The following is a 24,686-nucleotide window of genomic DNA, read 5'->3' as shown; positions in this document are numbered from 1 at the left end:
TGCAATGTATTAGTTTCAGGTATACAAATATGTGTTCCAAGAGTTCATATTGCTTGTTCCAGCTATACATTTATTGGGGATTGCCACATCCAAGTAGCAGCGACCCAAGGTAACGTAGAGTTCGAGAGCAATATGACCATTTTCATAGTGGCTTGTCTTCATCTCATGATGCAGGGCACAAATCGTGGATAACCGAAGGTTGCGGGTAGGCCTTTCACGATGGATGGAGGACTTCAGGGACCTTTGGTCTTGGAAAAAAGGCCTGGTACAGCCCGGGGGCTTCGGGATGCGCCGAGCGAAGGTCTCCGGGAGATTGCACAAAGGGAGAAGAGGAGCTCCGTGACCTCCGGCCCCTGATCACTTCAAGGCCGCTAGAAAGTGATGATCACGTGGAGAGTGTCTGTATTCTACCAGCAATCCCACCTAGCGATACCCTAAGGTGGTAGGGTTTAGGTAGGGAGTTGCCGAGATCAAGAACACGATGGTGCAAGCAATACAAGGGTTAGATAGGTTCGGGCCGCGAGATGCGTAATATGCTACATTCTGTTTGGTGGTTTATATTGGCTAAGGGATGAATGATGCTTTGGAGGGATCCCTGCCCGTCGCGCCCTTATATAGGCTGGGGGAGCAGGGTTACATGAAACTCTAGATCGATATCAGCTTAGGAGTCCTTCTTGAGTACTACTTGAGTAGTTTCTATCTATACTAACTAGTTTTAGATGTACACGAGTACTTTACATGATGTATGGGCATGGGACATGCCCCATCCCATATCTCGTACAGATATGCGCCACGTCACATATCCCGTGGCCCCGGGTCTGACAAGCCCCTGAGCTCTTCATAGCCGAGTAGTACATGCCTTCGACTACCTCTGAAGCCGTCTTCGAGTCCTTTGAACTTCGCCTAGAACGGGCCTTCTAGTACTTCCTTGGCTGCACCGAGGCTGCGTGGTGCTCTTGCTCGAGCAGTCTTGCAATCTTCAGAATTAATCTTCATACATGGGGTGCGATGAAAAGTCGCACTCCATATGGAGTAGCCCTTGAGCCTTAGGTTGTATCGAAGAGTAAGGCTGAGGGCCCATCTTGAATCTTGAATTTTTATCTTCCAAATAGATTTGAAAAACAAACCGTTGGTGACATGTATACAGTAGCCCCCGAGCCTTGAATCCAAATTCCATGATTTGGAAAAAGGGTCCAAAACTTCATGGCATACTTCTGAAACTTAATGTTTAGTATTTGTGTATTTTGATGGTTGATTTGGTTAATTCAATCAGAAATTGGAAAGCTCCTCTTTTTTTGGAATAAATTCCTAAAACAATAGCTAAACAAATAACTTCCTGAAAAATTCCGTAATTACCGCTCAGAACAAATCATATCCTGTGGAAAATATTTCACCTTCCATTAAATTACACAACTGCCACTCGAATGGTTCTTTAACCCGTGGTGACCTAGGGTACAAATTCCCATTCTTATTGTTGAGCCACTCCGTCTCCCCCGCGCCAACACCGCCGCCGCCACTTCTTGAAGTTCCTCCATTGCTTCATAAACCAGGATTTTAGTGCATCCCTTCCAATCACCCCTGGCTTGGAGCCCCCGAGCAAATACGATTGAAGTGACTTGTCACCTTTAGGATGGATAAAAGCAAGAGCTCTAGCTGTGGAGGAAAAAGGAAGCACAAGGACCAGGAACAACCGAAGAAATCCACAGACTGACCGGAGAGTAAGTGCTTCGAATCTGATCTACTTCATCTGGTGGAAAATGGTTTGTTGCAACCAACGAATGTGATCCAATGGCGTCCGCCGGATGCAGATTCGTATCCATCTATTCGTGACACAGAAGTTATTTTGTTCTCATCTTTTGTTGAACGTGGTCTGGCATTGCCAGCCAGCGATTTCTTCCAAAGCCTGTTGTACTATTATGGCATACAGGTCCATCATCTTGATCCTCAATCCATCCTTCACATTGCAGGTTCTGTTCATTTTTGTGAAGCTTCCCTTAGGATCGAACCACATTTCAATCTGTTCCGCTTTCTCATCCACCTAGTGCCTTATCCTTCCAAAGAAAACATTGCTTCTGTTGGAGGTGCCGTTATTCAATTGCGGTCGGGTATGGAAGAGAACTACATTAAGTCCCCTGCCATTGGACATATCCCAAATTGGAAAGAGAATTGGTTTTATATTGGGAATCCAAGTCCTTCTCTTCCAAAGTTCCAGGATAAAGCTCTTCCAAAGTTCCAGGATAAAGCTCCAGTATATTTTCTCGAGTGGGTCGGCCAAGGTTCTTCTGAAAGCCAACATCAAGTAGCCAAATTAATTCCATGAATCAAGTGCATGAGGGAAATGAATGTCACCTCTGCATCCGTGATATTTAACTGGGTACAATGAAGAATTCAGCCGCTGCAGAGAAGGGAACGTTTTGGCTTCGAGTACTTAGGGCTTGAAGATAGTTCCCGATTTTCTGCAGAGCTGATGGAGCGCACGGAGGCATTACGAAGGATTCAGGGTATACACCCGAGCCTTTATAGCGTGTCATATGTGCCAACTCTCTTCCGTGCGTCCAATCCGCCTCCTCAGGTACGATTGGGCTGAAATTCCTTTATGTCAAGTACTTTTCTATTTATTCGATCCGAGTACTGATATTTAGTATTATGTTTTTTCCTCATAGGAGAATCGAGATGCTTTGAAAAGCACTCCTCCTATTCCTCACGTCGATCATCCCTCGTACACCGAACCATGGCTTGCTGAAAGTAAGGCCAAGGTTGCTGTCTCTAGAGGCGTTTATATATTGCTGAGGCAAATGCCCAAAATCAAGTGATGGATGCCCAAACGGAGAAGGATGCCCAAATGGAGTATGACACCCTGGCGAGAAAGAACCAAGATCTTTTGCTTCAAACTCAAAGTAAGTTGCTTGCTTGAGTAGTTTTGGGCCTGATTTTCATAGTTACGTCGATCCATCGGCTGATGATGTTGTGCTAAATTGTTTTTTTAGGTGGTTGGGATCAAGCTCTTTAAGATTACGAGTCCTTGCAGATGTTCTATGCTAACATCGAAGAGTACGAGAAGACCATCGAGAAGCAGCTCAAGGATTCCGACAAGAAACTTGCAGAAAACATGAATACTATCAAAAAGCTTAATCGTGATAAGGAGCGGAAGGATAAAGAAATTCATGACCTGGAAGCTGCTGCTTGAGTGGTTATTGATATGGTGGATCCCCCTCGACCAGGAGTAGTGCCCTCCAAGACCCTGTTGGAGCGTCTGCGAGATGTGCCTACGCAAATTGCTAGGTACATGTCCGGGACTTCCAAATATGTTGCGAGGTATGTCCTGGGGCTCCTCAGATCATTTTATCCGAGATTGAACATACGACCTTTGGCGGAGGGCATAGCAGGGGATAGCACCCTGAGCAGTTTGGGGGATACATGCAAGAAGTGGAGCCAGTGGCCTTCGAAACAGTAGATAATCTGAACTTGCAGCCATAGACATTAGTGTTGTTTTGTCAAACACTGTTATGAATATGTAATGTAACTTAATGTGGCATTTCCTTCTATTTATGTATACTTTGGAATGACTTTGCATCGAAAGGTATCAAGAACGCAAAATTTTGAGGAAGAATGCCAAACCATTTGGAGTAAGACAACTGTTGAGGTAGTCGTAGGATGCAGTCCTTTTAATTCTAGTAGCTCCTGTGACTACCATGACTTGAAAAGGTTCCCTTGAGAGGAGAGTATGACAAAGTCTTTCTTAAGGCCTTTGTGTATGGTACGCACGTAAAGACGTAGCTGTGTAGTTGGATTCTTAGATCCTTTAGGTGGCAAAACTTCCCGAGGGCTATTGCTCGCGGCCAGTTCTAAGAGATTCTACCAGGCGTGTGAATTCAATAATTTAACCGTAGCAAAGCTTCCCAAGGTACTTGGCGCAACAAGTGCTCGAGGATGTCACAAAAAATGCTGGGTTCAATGGCTCAAATGTGACAAAACTTCCCGATGTACTTGGTGCGCAACAAGTACTCGGAGATGTTACAAAGGGGTTGAGTTCACCGACTCAGAATGTAACAAAACTTCCCGATGTACTTGGTCCACAGCAAGTACTCAAAGATGTTACAAAGGGATTGAGTTCACCGACTCAGAATGTAACAAAACTTCCCGATGTACTTGGGCACAACAAGTACTCAGAGATGTTACAAAGGGATTGAGTTCACTGGCTCAGAATGTAACAAAACTTCCTGATGTACTTGGGCGCAACAAGTACTCGGAGATGTTACAAAGGGGTTGAGTTCACCGACTCAAAATGTAACAAAACTTCCCGAAGTACTTGGGAGCAACAAGTACTTAGAGATATTACAAAGGGGTTGAGTTCATCGACTCAGAATGTAACAAAACTTCCCGATGTACTTGGGCGCAACAAGTACTCGGATATGTTACATTGTGTTGAGTTCACCGACTCAAAATGTAACAAAACTTCCTGATGTACTTGGGCGCAACAAGTACTCGGAGCTGTTATGAAAATGTTGAGTTCACTGACTCAAAATGTAACAAAACTTCCCGATGTACTTGGGCGCAACAATTACTCGGAGATGTTACATTGTGTTGAGTTCACCGACTCAGAATGTAACAAAACTTCCTGATGTACTTAGGCATAACAAGTACTCGGAGATGTTACGAAAGTGATGAGTTCACCGACTTAGAATGTAACAAAACTTCCCGATGTACTTGGGCGCAACAACTACTCGGAGATGCTGCATTATGTTTGATTTTTTTACTTTTGAGTCTCAAGTTGCCAGAGTCTGATGCTTGGCTTAAGGCCCGATCTTGTCAAGAGTTGAAATTGTGGATGAATTTGCTCACATAGCTGTTTGGGTGGTCCGAACAGATTCGCCTACGTCCATGAGAAAAAAGTTGGGAGAACCCGAAATAACTAAAACGTCAAACTGATTCCACAATGTGTATTGACGAAGCTTAGTTCATTATAATATCATTGTAACCTCTTAGCCAAGTGGTTTGAGCAGGCTTTTTTGGGTTTTAGATCTGCAAAACCCCTTGTTTTCGAGTTTAAAGACTCTAGACAATGGTTACAAATGTATTCCCAAAAAGATATCCCTGCTAACCCTCCTTGATCTAGGCCCTTGGGTCACGGCGTGGCCCATCCTCGGAGTTGTCGCGGCGCTTTTGCGAGTGGCGGAGCTCTCAGCGCCCTGCGCAGGTTGAGGCATTCGAAAGCGGAGTGGAGGCTAGTTGGGTGCCACGGGTACCGCTTGCGAAGTTCATCCTCGAAATATTCCTGCACAGTATTTCTCTTACCTTGCTGGTTGCGAGGAGCAGTCGAGATGGAGGCGGCCTGATGGTCGAGGTGTGCGCTCCTACGCTTCTGAGCCGAATTAATGTAGTCTTGGGGGATGTGGTAGTGGGTAGGGTTGTACGACTCTACCCCGTCTCACTCCTGCTGCTTGGAGATGATAACGCTGCGGGTGCCACAGCCAATGTTGATGATGTTGCAGAGGTCGTTGTTGGAGTAATTGTACGAGTCATCGTATTGGCCTTGCTGGTGCTTTGATACGCTATGCCTTCAGATGGCGCGCTTGTAGTTCTTCAGTTTGCGACATTCCTTTTGCAGGTCATCGTCTTCATCATGCCTGATAGTGACCGTGACGCTGGGTGGACCATGCGGTGGAGAATGGTCGATGCTGCTCCTGGCTCCTTTGGCGATGCTCGTCTCAGGGTTGTCGGAGAGGTACTCGTCGAAGTCGTGCAAGTTGTTGTCATCCAGGATGATGCGCTCCAAGGAGTCATCCTCTAATTCTGGGATCTCCGTGATGCGCACCATGAGCACCTCCCGTGTGTTGTCATTGTCACCTTGATTCTCTTCTTTTTCTGAAGTGTTTAGGGGCCTGCTCTCCTAGAAGGGAAGTTCTTCTTGGTTTTCGTAGGGAACTGGGTAGGTTTGGCTGGTAGGGATCCTGTCTCGCCAATAAACATTTCTACCCCCCCCCCCCCGGGGGGGAGATGTGATCATGAGAGCCCGACCTGGGCCTGATAAATATAGGCTACGTTCACGTGAGTCTGAGCGGCAACCGTCAATGGTGGGAGCCCCCTGTTGGTCAGTGGCATCCCCTTTCCCGATTTGGAGTAGGTCATCCAAATCCTTTTCTTGATTGGGAACACATTTGCAGCGCATCGCCTCCTTGTAAATAGTGGCAGAGTTAAGCAACTCGAAGGGAAATTGGGGATCGCCTTGCATAGATCTAGGCGGATCCAATATGGAGGTTCCCATCTCAACCCATGTGCCGAATTCATCCAACCACCGCCGGAGTTCTTCAGCCAGGTCTGGAAGGAGTTGTGCGTTGAGATTGCTCATGAAGTTGTCGAAGTCTTGATCGAAAGCTTTTGCGGATTGCTCCAGCTTGTTATGTTTGGAGCCTTGGAGGGTGAGTTCCGCGAGCTTGATACACGCAGTGATGGAGCGGTCAACCCGATCGATGTGATGGAGGATGTCCGCTTCCTTGAGGGATTGGGGTCGAGGCGTAACGGGATAAGCAGGGATCAGGTGTTGCAGGACGGCTTCGACGAGTTTAATGCACTCACTAAGGCCGCAATCCACTCGATCTATAATAGAGTGGAGGCCAGCCATGTCCACCCTTGGGCGAGGGGTCGCACTGAGGTGGTTCGTGTAGTTTCTGATTAGATCAGAAAGATGGATCTCCCTGAGGTTGTCAGCGAGTTTGTCGACACCATCAGCAGGGGATGACATCGACATCGAGGTCTCTAGCTCCCTGGTGTTGGCGAGGTGGTGGCTGAAGCTGCTCGAACCATCGGCAACGCAGACCCAGGAGCTGAACATGAATGTGGTGCCCTCTTCGAGCACCTTAGTGGAGTTGGTGATCGCTATCGAGTTCAACACGGGATCGTCGGTGAATCCCACTACCTAGCGCGCCAGCTGTCGGTATTTTTCTGGCAAGCCCACCTAGGGATACCCTAATGTGGTAGGGTTTAGGCAGGCAGTTTCGAGATCAAGAACATGATGGTCCAAGCAACAAAAGGGTTAGACAGGTTCGGGCCACGAGATGCGTAATACCCTACATCCTGTTTGGTGGTTTGTATTGCCTGAGGGATGAATAATACTTTGGAGGGGTCCCTACCCGCCCTTATATAGGCTTGGGGGCAGGGTTACATGAAACCATAGATCGATATCAGCTTAGAAGTCTTTCTCGAGTACTACTTGGGTAATTTCTATCTATACCGACTAGTTCTAGATGTACACAAGTACTTTACATGACGTATGGGCATGAGACATGCCTCATCCCATATCTCGTACAAATTTGGGCCATGTCATGTATCCCGTGGCCTCGGGTATGACAAAGTGTGAGCACCTGAAGGAGAAGGACACCTTCGGCATCATGTGTGAAGCGTGACTCAAGTTCAGGGGTCACGTGTGAAGTGTGATTTTATATAAGTAGTCAATTTGTATACTCCAACCTATAGAAATGACCATCAGCCCGGAATATCATCCGGATATAGTGGGTAGGTGGGTGTAAGGATCACCGGGGTGTCCGACCCTAGAGGGGGAGGGGGTGAATAGGGTCGCTAATCGTTTTCTATCCTAGGGCTCAATCTATTTGCATGAGATAAACCTAACACGTCCTACACATGCTAGTTATGACTAAGGTTTATCTATGCTACTCTCTACTTACCCCCTAAAAGACTTGCAACCTATAGCCAATCCTAATCAAACTAACTAGGAAAGTAAAGGCAAGCAAGTAAGAGCAAATGCGGAAACGTAATACGGTAAGTAAAGGGGTAAGGGAGAGAATATGCAAACTCCCGTGAAGACACCAAGACACACGATTTAACGTGGTTCGGTTAGGACACCAAGTCCCTCCCTACGTCCACGGCCACTTGTCCAATACGAACAAGTGTGATGCCAAGTCTCTTCGCTTGATCACCGTCTTGCGTGCGCCACCAAGGCTCCCGGCAAGCAAAGGCTAAGTGACCCCAAGTCACCAAGACAAGGCCACCGCCACCGTCCCTCTCGAAGCGTCACCAATGGCACCGTCTTGACTATTGGAGCTTCTCACCAAGAGGGGTCTCCTTCCCCGCACAAAGTGTCGTTGTCACTCCACACCAAGTCGGAGGGTCACACGACGAGTACACAAGATGCTTGCCGCAGCAAGACTTCTCTCAAGAGAGCTCTCGCAAGAACTAATCCCTATTAGAAGCACTAAGCACTCTCACAAGTGTGCTCAAGCCTATATGATGTACAATGAAGCTCTAAGGTGGTTGGAGAGGATCTTTAAGTGTAGTAAGCTTTCAGCAACTCCAGCAACCTCAAATGACCCGGCCTTGGGGATAAATATAGGCAGCCCAAGCAAATATAGCCGTTGGAGAAAAGCTGCCAGAAAAACACTTAACGCCGGTTAATCCGACGCACCTCCAAAGCCATCATCGGTTCAACCGGTGATATTAAACTGTCCGCCTCAAAAACTAGCCGTTACGTGTACGGGCAATCAACCGATGCAGCGTCGGTTTAACCGGTGAGTGTAGTTGTCCTGTGAACTCTGAAAAACAAACTCTCTGGACAACTGCACCGACGTTCACCAAAACCCAAACGTCGGTTAATCTGGTGTATAGACTTTGCCTCAGCTTCTGGGTCCATTGCACCGACGTATTCAACTTTCCTAATGTCGGTTCAACCGGTGATACTAAACTTCCTGGTGTGCTCCAAGTCAATGCACCGACGTATGTAACTTTCTTAACGTCGGTTTAACCGGTGATACTAAAGTATCTCTGTCTTGATTTTTTTGACTTGGATTTCTTCACGTTTTCTTAACTCGGCTTAACCTGGTGTCCTTCCTTCGCCATCTTGCAGAGTGGCGCAGTCCGGGCACATCTGAAGCAGGACCTGGGTGACGTCGAGGTTATCGGCCAAGGCAGCAATATGTATGGGATACAACCCTTTATTGTCCGGTTGATACGCCGAATCAATGTTGGCATCTAGTAGCAGCGTGGCTGTAGATTTTGACCATGGCCAAATGTCTTTGAACCTTTCGGAGACAACCCAGGCTCCAGGCCACCAATCCAATGATGCAGCCAAGTGAAGAGGGGTGCTCCCGTCAATGTCCTGTTGCATAGTCAGCTGCGAGAGAAGGGGTACAGTGCTCACTGTCCTGGCCCCTTCCCCTTGTTGCACTTGGACCGTCACATCCTTGAACAATTCCAAAAGCATTGGCAGCACTACATGCATGTAATTATTCGTTAATCCTCATGAAACACACTAGCAAAAGAAGATAAATTATAGAAGTTCTCGTAAAACCAGAAAAATCAGGCTATCAATTTGTTAGACTATGACCATGATAGGTAAAATAGTTATTATTGGATCTATTTTGCTTTCTAAAAAAATTACCCACCGCCGCTATTATAAAAGAAGTCTAAATGTGTTTCCAGAAAGAAGTTGTCTAAAATAACCCCCTATCTAAAATACCAACCGATACCATTAAGAAAATAATCTAAAGTAACTCCCTAATCTTCATTTAAATTATTACCCACCTATATTATTATGAAAGATAATATAAAGTATCGTGTTTACATATAACTACACAACCCTACTATTATGAAAGATAATCTAAAGCTACCTCCTAAATTTGCATATAAATTACACACCTCCTGTTGTTGAAATAAACAAGAACAAACAATTAAATCTACATTTTTAAATTACCAACATATGCTATATTAAGAATACTGTAAATTACACCTATATATATGCTTCCAATCACCCATTTCTACCACTACATTAATATAAACAGAACAACATAAAGTAAACATATATGTTAAGTGCCACCACACAGTTTCAAAAAAAAGTGCCACCACACAAATTAAGCTAAGTATACATGCATGCATAAGCAATAAGTATATTACCATAATTTAACAATCACAAAAAGTTTCTTGGATGAATCACATACCAATGACACTAAAAGTGTATTTAAATAGTATTAAGACTACGTGGTAATAAGTTATGTTAGTTGCTACTTTAGATAAATAATATATTTTTGTCGAAGCATTATAATATATGTCCATTATAAGTTATTGAGGCACTCATTTTATTTATAAAACAAATTAAGTATTGTACTACTACACCAAAGATTCTTTGAAAGAGGCAATTTATTTTGGCCAAAACATTATAACATATCTACATTGATAGTTTAATTTAAACACTCAATTTTTAAACAAAACAATGTATACTACTACACTCATAATTCTTTGATTGAGGAGATTCAACATCTTTTGCATTGTTGTGTAGGATAAATGCCTGTTTATCCTATTATAGCAACTAAAAGTACACGACATTTGTAACATGATATGAAAATAGTGGTTCTGAATCAGAGACACAATAAATACATGGAGGAAAAATCAACAACCTAATAAGATCAAAATTAGAAAGGCAAAATCTGGATTCGTTAAGACATGATACATGTCATGCAACATGAGATCAAATAACTCAAGGCACAGTTTCAAATAAACACTTATCAAAGAATAATGATGGCGTGAAGCAAAAGTGAAAAACTATGAATATGGATGAAAAAACATATAAAACAATTGGTAACCAAGTTTTATCACAACCTAATAGAGTTTATAGAGTATCAATATGAGTATTATGTTAGGAAATGAACGAAAGGAGATTAAAGGTAAGGAATTTTGATTAGATATCGGTAAAAAAACTTATAATGCTTATGCCTCATCGGATTCTAGCCCATATAGGAACATGAGTTGACGGGGTAGCGTCTGTCTATTGAAATCAACTATGCATGCCTCTTGTCGATAATATAAGTACTTCCTCTGTCCCGAAAAGAAAAACCAAGTTCAATTAAAATACAGGAAGTGCCATTTTTCCCTCCGAGCAAAATCAAATTCCTTAAAACAAAAGGGGAATGAAACCAGTACGAGTACCTTTTCTGCGAGTTACAGCTGCATGCAAAACGTTTCGCCCGTCTGGTCCGGAGCAGGAAAGCTTGCCGTTGCTTTTCTGGATTAGATGCCCTGCAATATCCTCCTTGCCCAATGAAATGGCCAGGTACATCGGTGAGGTTGTGTTACCCTCGTCAGCCTCACTTGGAACGGTGGCCAGCTCTGGATCCACGGACATGAGCACGTCCATGGAGGCCTTGCTGCCGGCGCGCACCGCCTGGTGCAGGGCGGTCTCCCCACACTTGTTCCGCATCCTCAGGAACTCCGTCACCGACACCGTCGTCTTCTCGTCACCGGCCGCCGCGAGCCCAACGATGCATGAGATCATGGCGGCGTTCCCGGCGCCGGCGGCGCAGTGCAGGGGCGTGTCGCCCTTGTTGTTGCACGCGACCAGGAGGCCGCTTCTGACCTCGTAGATCATCTTGGCGCAGTCAAGGAAGTCCTCGCTGCCGTCGCCGCTGTCGCCGCAGGCAGCAACGACGTGGAGGAGGGAGTCCCCCCAATTGACGGTCATCCCATCGAGGAGGTGTAGCAATGGAGCTGCAGCGGGGAGGCGATCAACCTCCAGGATGACTTGCGCCGCCGTCGTCGCTGCGGCCGCGGCAGGGCCTCGTTGCTGGGCGGCGGCGTCGTTCCGCAGCTGCAGCAGCTTCTTCAGCTGCTCGCTGTCGCCGCGGCGAGCAGCCATGAACAGCTGGGGATCTAGGACGACCGCCGCCGGCCGTGGCCGTGCCTTATCTGCTGGTGCTGCTGTGGTGGGAGCAGCAGCAGCAGCAGCAGCTTGCTCGGCTTCGTCGGCCATCGGAGTGGAGTGATGATTTAATTAGAAACAAGTTCAGTGGAGTGATGATACCTCGGAGTGTCTCCATCGGTACGATGGTATGTGCTATATATATGCAGTCGATTGTCGGCCGTCGTCGGTGCCTACTAATTTAGAACAGTCGCTATTTCTTCATCTTCTTCGACTAGGTGCCTTTCGTCGGGTAGCAAGTTAAGCAAAGATGAATGGCGAGAGAAAATTAAATATTTCAAAGCGCATGTGGTGCTTTCCTTTTCATCACGTGCTCTGTTTTATGTTCTTTTATTTCTTTGCATGTTATATATTTTCCTCTTTTCCTTTTTTTTTATCTTTTTTCCTTTGCATCCGGTGCTTTGCGTATTATCTGCTTGTGGGTCTTTTTTTACTTTCTTCTTTTGCATTGATGCTTGATGTTTCTCTATTCTTACTAGATAAGTGTCCGTGCGTTGCTATGGGGTAAAAGATTAAATGTAAAAGGCACAAATCTGCCAAGCAATAATAATAACCATTGAGTAATATTGCCATCCCAAATATATTGAGATGCATCGAACCCGTAGGTATAACACATCGTGATCTTAGTCTAAATATATGTAAGCTTGTGAGATGTGAATTAGCTTCCAACACTTTCCTTGTCACACTACCTATGATCTGGCCTTAATTGGTTGGGTCACTGCAATGGCGGTGAGTGTGCATACCGTTTCCTCATTGGTGGCGTTGTCTTGGGAGCCTTATTCGAAGTCCAGGTGTTGCTATGGTAATGAAGGAGGCAAGGAGCTGAAGATGAAGTTGTATGTTGTAGTTTGCAACGGCATGATTTTTGTCATGTCGCTCTTTTGTTCCTTTTACTCTATAGGTTGTGTGCATCCTAGTTATGCAGAGGCCAGGTTGGATCTTAGTATGATTGTATCATATTGATGTAATTGTCTAAGATCAATAGAGCTTCCCTTTTTAAAAAAAAAACTACCTGCTACAGAGGCACACCATGGGAGCAGAAAATGGAAAGCAGGTCCTCAGGATCCGATTAGCTGATGCTAACACTACCAAAATTAGGAACCAAAAGTGCTGATTTTGTATATCCTTACTGCTTGTTCCCCTGATGTCACTTTATGTCGTGCCTAAAATAATTTAACACACCAAGGCACAATATACCCAACAAATTAAAAGCTTTTTAATGCACGTGAAAGTTGGATGATGCAAAAATGGATTAACTGATCAGAACTTGTCTGTTGGCATCACTCACTGAGTGAAAAATGGATTACCTGATCAGAACCTTGCCTGTTTGCATCACTCACTGAGTCAAAAAAGGATTACCTAATCAGAACCTTGTCTGTTTTCATCACTCATTGATTCAAAAGTATGCAGGTGAGACTTTTCAGTAAAGCTGCTAGAAATTACCTGAATCAGAAAACCACATGTCAATTTAGAACAGTCGCTATTTCTTCATCTTCTTCGACTAGCTGCCTTTCGTCGGGTAGCAAGTTAAGCAAAGATGAATGACGAGAGAAAATTAAATATTTCAAAGCGCATGTGGTGCTTTCCTTTTCTTCACATGCTCTGTTTTATATTCTTTATTCCTTTACATTAATGCTCGGGGGCGGCTTGCCCCTCGCAGACCGAGTTTTTTTATATCTTTTCCCCCTTTTCCTTTTTTTCTTTTTTCCTTTGCATCCGGTGCTTTGCATATTATCTGCTTTTGGGTCTTTTTTTACTTTCTTCTTTTGCATTGATGCTTGATGTTTCTCTATTCTTATTATTCTAATCTTTTATTTTATATGGTTTAGTTGTCATTCTCCCCTTGGTTCCTATGCTTAAATTTATTATGTATTTATTTTTTCCATGGATCATATAGTTTGTTCTATGTCCAACTCAAACAAATAGCCTGCAGCAATTTTATCCAACTCAAACAAATAGATTCAATTACTTGAACATCTACAATAGAAAGCAGAAACTCATGCCCAGTTGCATTCCAGATCTATCAGCAAAATGTTAAATAGACACCACGGTTCCCATTCACAGATAAAAGGATCTAGAATCTAGGCTTTTGCCTTTGCAATCCATAATGCCACAATGTCATAATTTCACTCACTATACAGATTCATAAGCTGCCATATACATAAAATGTATAATGCAAGACAAACTGGGAAAACAGCTGATTTAGCAGAACAAACTAGAATGATTCAATTCAGTAGCAGATGTCACATTACATGCAATGCAGTACATACATTGTTTTATACAACAGTGACATTCAACGTCAAAGCAGATGTGCATTCCCATCTGCCGAGTGCTCTGTACATCGAAGAGGGGCAACAAAGCAGTTGACCCAGCAGTAACAAAACAAGCAGCAGGCCAGCAATGGAGCTCAAGTGCTTTGGCCAGCAGTAAGCCGAGATAGACGGTCTATTGGTCTCAATCCTTGACGTCTGCGACACCTTCAGAAGCTATCTGAAACCTTGCTTCCGCTTCAGCCAGGCAGGGAGAGCTTATTACTTTACAGATTCGCTCCTCCCCTCTTCCCTTGCGAAGAGCAAGCCTGAAACAGTATTTATATTTTAAGGTAAGATGTGGATAGGAATACAACAGAAGTTGGGGATTTCAATACAGAAAGCTGGTTAGTATTGTCAGTTTACAAAGTCAAACACCTTGTTGTGGAAGCATGGGCCATGATGTTTCCACCAATGGGCTTGATCTGAGGTCCGGCAAACATAGCAGAGCCATCCACTTGTGCTACTACTTGATTGGTGATAACCACAGCTACTCCAAACTGCAGTGATCAATGAAATCAAATTAAGCAAACCAAACAACCACGATGGCAGTGTGAACATCACTTTCATTTTGAACGAAAGCATAAACATAAAGGTACAATGCTTCAGTTTTCTCATCTCAATGATTAAAAGAAAGAATCCTAACTTATAACTGACCTCATCAGCTAACTTCTGAAGGCTCCTCAAGAACTTAGCCATATGCATTTGCCTTGCTGATAGCTCCCCTCTTCCTGAGAAATCAGTTCTGTACAGAGCTGTGGCACTGTCTACAATCATGAGAGCAAACCTGCAATTGTAGACATTCAGATGAGAAATTTGGAACAACAGCTAGTACTTCTATTACCTTCATAACAACGATATACTGAGAAACACTGGAAAAAGGCACTAGCCATTCTGATATGTTTACGATTGCAGCAAACAAGCAATGAGTAAGCAGACTTAATTAAAAACATTTTGACAGAGTAACAGTTGCAGCAACAATTTTTTAGCTTGTTCCTGTATTGTCCATTGCAATACAATCATGAAATGTCATTAGTTAATCTTAATTAGACAAAATAATGAACATTTCAATGGTATATACAGTATAAGCATATTATAATATTTGTATTGTACATTTTGACTTGAAAAAATATACAGCAGCTGCCCAACTACATTACTTTTCTGTTAGCTTAGCTGAATAATGTGTCATGAAAGAAAAACAGGATTTTCTTGTTCAATGCAGAGTGAAAACTCACAAAACTACTGCTTTAAATTGTAATGAAATTCAGTTCTTTGCAAGAGTTATATGTATACTTTAAATTTCATAATATGAAACTGCTATGTGATAGAAAGAAACAGTGCATTAAGTAAGGCCTGACCCGTATGATTCAAAAGCAGAAGATAACCAAATTTATTAACTTATTTACCAAGTGCAGAAATGTGATCACCTATCTAAAGCAAATAAAGCACGTGTATACAGTCAACAGGTAGACTCATAAAGTGGAAGTTGGACTTTCAACTTACCTGGTCTCTATCATCATGGATGCTGCCTCCAGCAGAAGTCTGGATTGATGATCTGTATTATAAGCTCTGGCATAAGCCACATTCTCTAATACATCAGAACCATTCAGTCCAAACCTGGATTCCAGGATGTTCACGTTTAGCAGTCAATATTTTTTGTCATAATGCAACTAAAAACTGCAATTAAGGTATCACCTGTCAGCAATCTGCAAGAGCCTTTGTGGTCTAAAAGTACCCTCTGCATCAATGTATAGAGCCTTTCCTTCACCACCACCTTGGTCCAATGGAAGCTGTAATGTGAATTACTAACATATTTGAGACCAACAAAACAATCCAGTCATGAAATTGAAAAAAGAGGTGGGCAGATAAAAATCTCACCTGACATGTAACACAAAGGGTGTGACACAACTGAGTCTTTCCAGAGCGGAACTCACCATATATCTCTGTGATAGATCCTGTTTCTATCCCCCCTGTTGAAAGGTCATAACAGAATGCTAAATGATCCCAACTCACTAATACAAATTCTGAAGGCAAAGATGGATGATGGAATCTACAAGTGCATTACCCTCCAAGATCTTGTCAAGCTCTCTTGATCCAGTTGTAACTTGAATAATCTCCAGCCGCTGTGCATGAAGTTGGCTGGCACTTGTAAACCCCAGGGGAACTATCTTCGATGCTGCAAAAGATTTGCAGACAGGTATTGCATCGATAGTGTGCAAGCACAATACAATTTTCATACAACCGCGCCTCAAGACAATCAACAGCCTCATAGTACTAACCTGCTTCAACTATCTTGTCAACTTTAGCTTCACTTATTCCTTTGATTTGCAGAAGATCTTTCCTTGGAGTGTAAGCCACAGCCTCCACAGTGTGGAGACCAGAATCTTTGAGCTTTTTCACATCCAGTGCAGCTATTCCAGATGCCTGGGCAACAAATTACACAGGGACTTAGTATCAAAACAACAATGTTACTTTTAATTGTTTTCAAGAAACAGAAACTAATTAGTCAGGCACCTTAGATGGCACTGAAACAAGGGAATATAAAATTGCAACATGGCATCCTAAGAGCTCTGGCATTCTACATTTAGCTTGAAGAAAGTTACATCATTAAGCAATGAATTGTATTTGCATCATTCATTAGTTAAAAGGCCAGTGTTATTCAGGCAGCAAATTCCTCATTTTCAGGACTGTCAGAGAGGGAAACTGAATAGTAGATTCATGCTTAATTTATCATGCTAATCTCAAAAGAAAGAATTCGTGAATCAACTGGAGAGCCTAAGTGTAACACGGATACGTCCAAAAGGTGCCGTATCGTGTATCGGATACGTCTCCGATACGGCTTTGATACGTATCCTGCGAGTATCCTATTTTTATTTGATTTTGGGAATATTGAGTACGCGGCCTGATACGTATCCGACCTGTGGGATACGACCCAACCCAGGGGAGCTCGCCCCCGCCGCGCCACCCGGGAGAGCTCGCCCCCGCTGTCAGGGGAGGGAGCTCCGGCCGCCGCCGAGCCCCGGCCCCGCCGCCGCCGAGGCCCGGCCGCGCCGCCCTGGGGAGCTCGCCCTCGCCGCCGCCGAGCCCCGGCCGCGCACCTAGGGGCGCTCGTCCTCCTCCGCGCCGGCGTCGATGGGAGGTGAGGGGTGGCGGTGGCCGGAGCAAAGGGGAGGGGAGGGGCGCGGAGGGGAGGGGCAGCGATGGCCGGACGACGAGCCCCGGCCGCGGAGGATAAGCTGCGGCCGCCGGGATTTGCCGCCGGGGAGAAAGAGAGAGAGGGAGAATAGGATCACTGGAAGGTCGTGGAAGGAGACGGACGGTGGAAGAGATATGTTTGGTTCTTTTTCGTTTTGCCCCTCTCATTTTTTAATAATTATAGAGTATATTAATATATGAATTTGTGATGCATTTTAGTCCCTACAACATCTATTTCCTTATATTCTAGACCCTATGTTCTCACATTTTAGTCCCTAGAACTTCTGTTTCCTCACAAATATACATATGTATATATGATGGTCTGCCATGCTAAGAATTGGCAGTATTGTTGATATCATGTTATTCTGAGTGTAATAGACCTTAAATGTCTCTATGTTGAACTTGGACAACTATTTTGCAATTTAATATGCATTGTTATCTATTTATTAATAAAATAGTTAAAAATGTATCCACGTATCGGGTTGTTTGAGAAATTGCCGTATCCACATATCCGTATCCTTCCGATACTGATATGCGTATCCGTATCCGTGCTGCTAACTACAATTCAATTGCGAGACCACCATCTCAGTTCAGGTAGAAATGCCCTAAACATTGAAACTGTTTATTGCAGCAGAATCTGCAATCTTGGGGAGAACTAGAGGCGAAGCTCCCCATCATGGTGGGGCAGCTGCCCCAGCTACCGGCGGAGCCGCGGAGCAGACCCGAGCCACTTGCGCAAGGCGCGGTGCGGGTCCCGGATCTCCGCCGCCCACTTGCCCCACGGCAGCCGCCGCACGCCGCGGTACTTGCTCACCCTCATCCTCCTCCTCCGCTTGCCCACGCCTCCGGTGACGATGCGGCTCGCGGAGCACTCTCCCCCATCCTTGTTGTCGCTGCTCGACCCAGTCCCCGCCGCAGCGAGGAGCTCGGACCTGCCAGCGCAGTGGCGCACCCGTCCGCCGTCCGCGCCGCACCCGGCGCACGCCATGGCAGGAGCGGGAGCCGGAGCCGGAGCAGACACGGCCGGCGGCACCACCTTCGCGGCCGGGAGCGGAACCCTTGCCGCCGCCGGCCAGCCCCTCGCGGCCTCGCCCCCTGCCCTGCTTCCCCTCCCGCCACGGCTCCGTCTGCTGCCTCACGCTGTGCGCTCGCCGCGCTCTTGGACGGGTCGGGCGGTGAGATGGGCACAGCGACGAGCCCCACGAGCTGGCACGCGAAGATGAGCTTGACGAGGCAGTGGCCCGGCGACGCGAGCAGGAGGACGGTGTCGCCCCTGCGCGCGACGGCGTTGGGCGAGGGCGAGTCTGCCCCACCTAAAATTTCCGGCGAGCTTCACCACTGGGGAGAACGACCAAACCAATCCAGGAAAAAAAACTCCCAACATAAGTGGACTGCGACTGCAAGCCACCAGAACCTCGGCCTTAATCCCTGAATCGAATCAAGGGCTAGGGTTCCATAACTAAAAATCTGTTCCTTATTCAACTCCAAACAAACGGGAATTTCAAAGGGCCACTCAATCTTGACGCCACTCATGGGGAAAAGGCTAATCAATCAAGAACCTAGGTTTTCGAAACCAAGAATCTGGGGACACGATGCCGACCCAACCACGCAAGAACCGGGTTTCAAGAAACGCTCAGAATCCTGGCGCCATTCCCCAGAGAGGCGAATCAACCAATCAATCAAGAATCTGCGGCAACAACTGGGGAAAACCAACGTCAGCTCATCCGCGCACGGGCGGGGAAACCCAAGAAAGCCTGGGCCTTGACTCCACCAAGCAGGGAAAGCAAAAGACCTTCGATTTTTCGGCCAAGAACCCAACGCCCCACCCAAGGAACCCTAGGCCGCGACGAAACCCACCTCCATTTCCCGTCACGCGGAGCCGGAAACCCCACGAGAAGGCGGAGACGAAACCCCATTCGGGCGCAAGAGGGGAACGGGAAGCAGCAGGCCAAGAAACCGGCGAGGGTTTCCGCGGGGGACGGGAGGAGCCGGGGGGCCGTACCTGGAGCTGCTCGATGGGGAAGGGCCCGTGCTCCACCTCCTCCTGCTGCTCCGCCCCCGCCCCCGCCGCCGCCCCCGCCGCCGCCCTCTGCTGCTGCACCGCCGCCGACATGGCCTCTCTCTCGTTCAAAGGAAGGAAATGGGAGGGGCGCGCGGCGGCAAGGCGGAAACGGTTGGGCCTTTTATCGGGCCATACCTGGGCCCCCAATGGGCCGTATCGTGGGCCCACGAGGCCAGCAATCGAGCCCACTACGTGAACGACGACAGGCCCAAATGGGTGAGCGAGAGGAAACCTAGGCGGCTGGGGCCCACCTGCGCGGGGCCCACCTGTAAGTGTCCGAGCGTCCTCCCTCTCCGTTCCCATCTCGCCCATTCAACTTCGCTCGCAAGAAGCTCACGAGGCCATCAAAAGCGAGGCGAGGGGGAGGAGAGGGAGGCGCCGACGCGGAGCTCCTCCTGCTCGATCCAGCACCACCAGCCGCCGCAGCCGACTTCGCCGCCGCCGACAGGACAGGATGTTTCTCACTAGGTAGCGGATGCGCTCTCCTTCCCCGCCCTGGAGTTCCAGATTTTGTTTTTTCTCCCCTTCTCTTAAAACCCTCGATTCGATTCGATTCGATCCGGCGGCGGCTGCGGGTTTTTGACGTTGGGGTCGGTTTTGGCAGGACGGAGTACGACCGCGGGGTGAACACCTTCTCGCCGGAGGGGCGGCTGTTCCAGGTCGAGTACGCCATCGAGGCCATCAAGGTGAGATTTCCCCCCTCTCGGCTGGCAGCGCAAGGGCGAGGTGTGGGATCGAATCTGGTCGGTGGGGGCGCCGAGATGTCGTCGAGTGGTTGTGCGGACTATTGGGGAATTTTGGGGGATCGGAGGTCTAGATTTGTGGGGTTTGGGCGGGTGCGTGTTCGCGAATCTGGAAGGGGGCAGTTGGGGTTTCATGGGATGGACTGAATTGCGGAGATTTATTAGGCGTTATAGGCGGTTCGTTACTGAAGTCCGCAGTGCTGGATCACTCGATTTTACTAGTTGGGTTCCGGGATTGTGGAAGGTTTTGGAGGTGGTTCTGTTTGTCTTGTTAGTTTGGTACTGTGTCAATTCTAGCTGAGATATGTGATGCCATGCTTTTTTCACTTGCACCAAAATACACACACACACACACACAAAACCCTACTGAATGTGATGCCATGTTCTTACTGTGGTATGTGCATGTAGGTTTCTGTGTGGAAGTGATGCTTATGTTGTTGTTCCGTTTGCTCTTGCAGTTGGGATCTACTGCGATTGGGTTGAGGACAAAGGATGGTGTTGTCCTTGCTGTTGAGAAACGTGTCACCTCGCCACTTCTGGTACTTACCAAGTTACTTACTCTTCCTTTTAAGCTGGTGATAGTCAATAGTTGTATAGCTGAAAACAGTGGATGTTCAGTTGGGAAACATTTGCTTGCTGACTGAACTATTTGATATAAATCTCCAATCATTTGGTCAACTAATTTGTCATGAATACAATAATTGTCCTTAGGTACGGCCGGATAGGATTTTTCCTCTTTCACACAGTTGTTACCTTGTTGATGCAGCCCCTCATTCTACTACAACTTTTTCACTATATTTTTTTCTCCAGCTGATACAACATCAGAGTTATAAACTCCCCTCTTCATGCAATTTTGTTGCTTGATAAAACAAATAGTCTTAGCAGCTGTAGCATACTAGCATCTGCACTTAATCTCTAGTTTTCAATTTCATGTTAGGTCATTTCATGTTCATAAACTGTGAATGAATTCAATGTTTCTTTGCTCTTTGATTTTATAGGAACCAAGCAGTGTCGAGAAAATCATGGAAATTGATGAGCACATAGGCTGTGCCATGAGTGGACTTATTGCTGATGCTAGAACGCTAGTCGAGCATGCTCGTGTTGAGACCCAGGTAATTCCTTGAGTTATATGCATACTTACATGTTTGGGGAGCTTTATCTGTTAATCTGTCTGACTTTACATGTTTACAATCAGAATCATAGGTTCTCATATGGGGAGCCAATGACCGTAGAATCTTCTACACAAGCTATCTGTGACTTGGCTCTGCGCTTTGGCGAAGGTGACGAGGAGTCAATGGTGAGCCTCATCTATGTTATTGCACCACCTCCAGGAAACAAGATTAATTGCAGACCAATAGGGTTTTGCACTTATATTTTTGTTTGCTGCATTATATAAGTGGTTTGATGGTTGCCTGCTTTTTTTTTTTTGAAATGTTTTGACTGTGGAGGAAATTGAATTGAGTAGAACATTTAGGTGTTCTAGTTAGCCATTTCACTCCCATAGTGACTACATTGAGAAGAGATCAATTGAATAGATACTACTGAACTTTATGAAACAATGTGGAATTTGTTAATCTGGACCTATCCTGGTTGCGTTGTCTCTTTGATCTGTAACCATTATTTTACTAAGGGCCTGGTAGTGAAAATGAACCCCAGAATTGTTTTTTTAAGGTTCAGTTACAAAAGGTCAGAAAATGTTCCCATTTGCCAACTATTTTGATATGGCCATCCCACTTGTTTTTGCAGCATTTATACACCCACAGGAAACTGCATCGTCAATCTATTATATTTCCATTCAGATAGAACAGGTTGTGCTTAAGTAGCCATTTATTATGGAGTGTGGTTTTTTATGTACTTATTTATTGGTGCAGTCACGGCCGTTTGGAGTCTCTCTCCTAATTGCTGGACATGATGAGAATGGACCTAGCTTGTAAGTATTGATCCATTTATCTCACTTTGTGTTTTTTTTAACTGCTGGCTTTAGATTCCATGTTTTTTTCTAAAAAAACTGGGCTGTATTACTTCTTTATGCTATATAAAATCATACTATCATGCATTGTAGCTGCTTTTTATTGGTTTCTTTTAGACTCTCCTGGTGAAGTGGCTGCTTTACTTCTTTGTCTATCATGCATTTTAATTGTTTTTTGTTTACTCTTTTAAGATTGTCATGGTAACACGATTGTTTATTAAATGACCTGTCTCTTTGTTGTAGACTTGACTTACAGTTTGTTCAGCTCCCACGAATTATGGTTGTTTGCTAGGCGGTTTTGTTCTAGGTTATCGTTCACTAATCTTTGGAAGGGAAATTATCTGAAAAGTAGGATTCCTATAAAATAAGGAAAAACAGAAAATCCTGGAACTTGTGAACACGTACTGTCCTAGTGGTTGTCTTCATGGTGTTTTGAGTTCCATTCTGTATGTGGCCAAGATCTCAGCTTATAACAAGCATTAGTGTCGTAGTGATATATAAAAAAAAGGTAGCTCAGTTAAATTTTTGTGGAGTTTTCCAGCATAAAAGTATTTCCTTGTGGCCCAATAAGTGTTGGAAAAGCTTCTTTATTTACCACAGGAAATTTAGCCAAGTTCCATTTCTCTTATCGGGTATACATGTTGGCTCAGGCATTGGTTAATGGAATATTGATCGGGCACATAGGATAGCCCTCTCTGTCTGTTTTTCTCTTATCATGCAATCATATGGCATCTTTACCCTCTATATTTGAAACATCTTTTTTGTCATGATTAATTCACACAATGCCACAAGACTTCATTGTTCACCTTCTGTGTGCTGCAGGTACTACACCGACCCATCTGGGACCTTTTGGCAATGCAATGCTAAGGCAATTGGATCAGGCTCTGAAGGAGCTGATAGCTCCTTGCAGGAGCAGTATAACAAGGTATAGATATTAAGTTAATCAAAGAATCGCACACTTCCAAAAAGATATGTTGCCTGTCAACCTTAGTTATATGGAATTATGCATCAAAGAAATCTTATAAAATCAATTCTGTAAAACAGTGTCTCAAGGCATTATATCAGTTGCAATGCTGCATAGAAACTTTAAATATGCTACTCACACAGAATTAAATCCCAAGATGTTGCTTTGTTATTCCACAGGTGTATAGGATGATAATAGCTCACCTTTATGACAATCAAATATAAGTATTATGCATTACTGCAATGTTGAGAGCAAATCCATAAAAAAAGTCAGAAGTTACTCCTGTGAAAAGAAAATTGAGAGTAATCCTTGCATCTCTGGTGCAGGACCTGACCCTCCAGGAGGCGGAGACCATAGCCCTTTCTATTCTGAAGCAGGTTATGGAAGAGAAGGTAGGGTGTCCCGAACTACTCCATATTCCATTCAGCTCTGTAGGGGGACATCAGGACATGTGATCTTATTGTCTCATTCTGAACAGGTGACCCCAAACAATGTTGATATTGCCAAGGTCGCCCCCAAGTACCACCTGTACACCCCCGCCGAGGTCGAAGCCGTCATTGCAAGGCTGTGAAACACTTCCAGATTCTTGCTATTCCTGTCATCAATCAGTAATAGACAGTCATTGTATGAAGCGTGGACATGTTGATTCTTGCCTCTCTGCCTAGTGTGTTGCTATGGCTGTCATCATACACTGTTTTCAACTCCCGCAGGGGCAGTCACTGATAGTCTGATTCACAGCCCAGTCGGCTCAGTTGCTTGTTTTTAAGTAGCGTTGAGAACTTCTGTACTGCCAGAAAGAAAGTACACCTGTTTTTACGAATTCGTCTTCTGTTTCTTTGAACAACTGGCTGATGCTTGTGACCTGATGCCATTGGATCTTTTTTTTTTTGAAAGAGTGCCACTGGATACTAGCTTTGCAGCTTGCACTTTCCTGTTGGGTGAATGGTAATAGTGGTTCTCGTCTCGTCTGTTGTGTTTTTTTCACGATCAGTTATTTTGTTGGCCTGTGTTGTGAAGAACTTGCCAATGTGATTGATGAACCACTCGAAGCAAAGTTTAAGGTAAGGTGCTTGCAGGGTCATCACAAATTCAGAACAAGAAAGCTGAGTGATTGCGGTTAGATTCAGATGCTCACGATTTTTGCAGAATTTAGAAGATAATTTTGAAATCTTGGAGCGAACAACGACCGAGGAAAGGAAAACATGAAGAATCGGTAGACCTGATGATCCCGGAGTCCCGGTTCCTGCAAAGAAGCGCCTTCTTCTCCCTGTCTTCCTTAGGATACGGAGCTTTGTTTATGAACCAATCATGCATGTTATTAATTTTACCTGATAAAAAGGAATCTGCTAATTCAGATATCATCATTAGTGCGAGAGATACAACTTGTCCATACTTTTGCATGCCCATATCCTCGTTTCAAAAAAAAAAAAGTGTGTGCCCACATTCAGACGATGCTTACTCCCTGAAGATACAACTTATCTATGCTTTGTGTTATGATCTCTCTTTGCAAAACAAATCAGAAATGAAACAGAGCATTCAGAAATCTGGCGAATTTAGAATTGGACCCAGCCTGCATTGTAGCCCGTGCATCTTCAGAGTTACATAGTATGGTCAGCATCGCAATACTGCAGCATGCCATAATTAATGGTTCGTCCATGCAAAAAAAAAACAAAATATAAAAGTCTTCTATAGTATTAAAACAAACATAAGATGGGGATGTAGCTCAACTGATAGAGCGTTAAT

General features: G+C 45.1%; 3 protein-coding genes across 4 annotated transcripts in view; 1 reads left to right on the top strand and 2 right to left on the bottom strand.

Moving 5' to 3' along the window:
• The window catches only part of LOC120645848, a 34,929-nt gene extending 23,062 nt beyond the window's left edge, over positions 1-11,867 (bottom strand). The window contains exon 1 of the mRNA XM_039922576.1: positions 10,933-11,867. Coding sequence (XP_039778510.1) covers positions 10,933-11,752 — 820 coding nt within the window. The 5' untranslated portion in view covers positions 11,753-11,867. The remainder of the gene's footprint in view (positions 1-10,932) is intronic.
• A 1,909-nt stretch (positions 11,868-13,776) lies between these two features.
• LOC120644960 (DNA repair protein RAD51 homolog A-like) lies at positions 13,777-19,348 on the bottom strand. 2 transcript variants are annotated; one of them, XR_005664001.1, is made up of 9 exons: positions 16,929-17,298; positions 16,290-16,434; positions 16,076-16,186; positions 15,889-15,980; positions 15,706-15,800; positions 15,514-15,627; positions 14,668-14,797; positions 14,389-14,510; positions 13,777-14,279 (listed from the first exon to the last, which is right to left on the bottom strand). XR_005664001.1 is itself a non-coding variant. In XM_039921700.1 (9 exons), exons 1-9 carry the CDS (start codon positions 19,316-19,318, stop codon positions 14,156-14,158), a joined length of 1,044 nt encoding a protein of 347 aa, XP_039777634.1. In that variant the 5' UTR covers positions 19,319-19,348; the 3' UTR covers positions 13,777-14,155. The 2 variants fall into 2 exon arrangements, 1 of the variants encoding a protein (XP_039777634.1); XM_039921700.1 differs by lacking the exon at positions 16,929-17,298 and adding an exon at positions 19,208-19,348.
• A 204-nt stretch (positions 19,349-19,552) lies between these two features.
• Positions 19,553-23,788, top strand: LOC120644962 (proteasome subunit alpha type-5). Its single transcript, XM_039921701.1, has 9 exons — positions 19,553-19,735; positions 19,872-19,953; positions 20,469-20,549; positions 21,009-21,122; positions 21,206-21,307; positions 21,882-21,940; positions 22,802-22,904; positions 23,270-23,335; positions 23,422-23,788. The coding sequence occupies exons 1-9, from the start codon at positions 19,722-19,724 to the stop codon at positions 23,512-23,514; spliced, it is 714 nt and encodes a 237-aa protein (XP_039777635.1). The 5' UTR covers positions 19,553-19,721; the 3' UTR covers positions 23,515-23,788.
• Positions 23,789-24,686: the final 898 nt, after the last annotated feature.

The sequence above is a fragment of the Panicum virgatum genome, chromosome 8K (genome assembly GCF_016808335.1).
Source record: "Panicum virgatum strain AP13 chromosome 8K, P.virgatum_v5, whole genome shotgun sequence".
Lineage (NCBI taxonomy): Eukaryota > Viridiplantae > Streptophyta > Magnoliopsida > Poales > Poaceae > Panicum > Panicum virgatum.
This window is presented reverse-complemented; position numbering and strand designations above follow the sequence as displayed.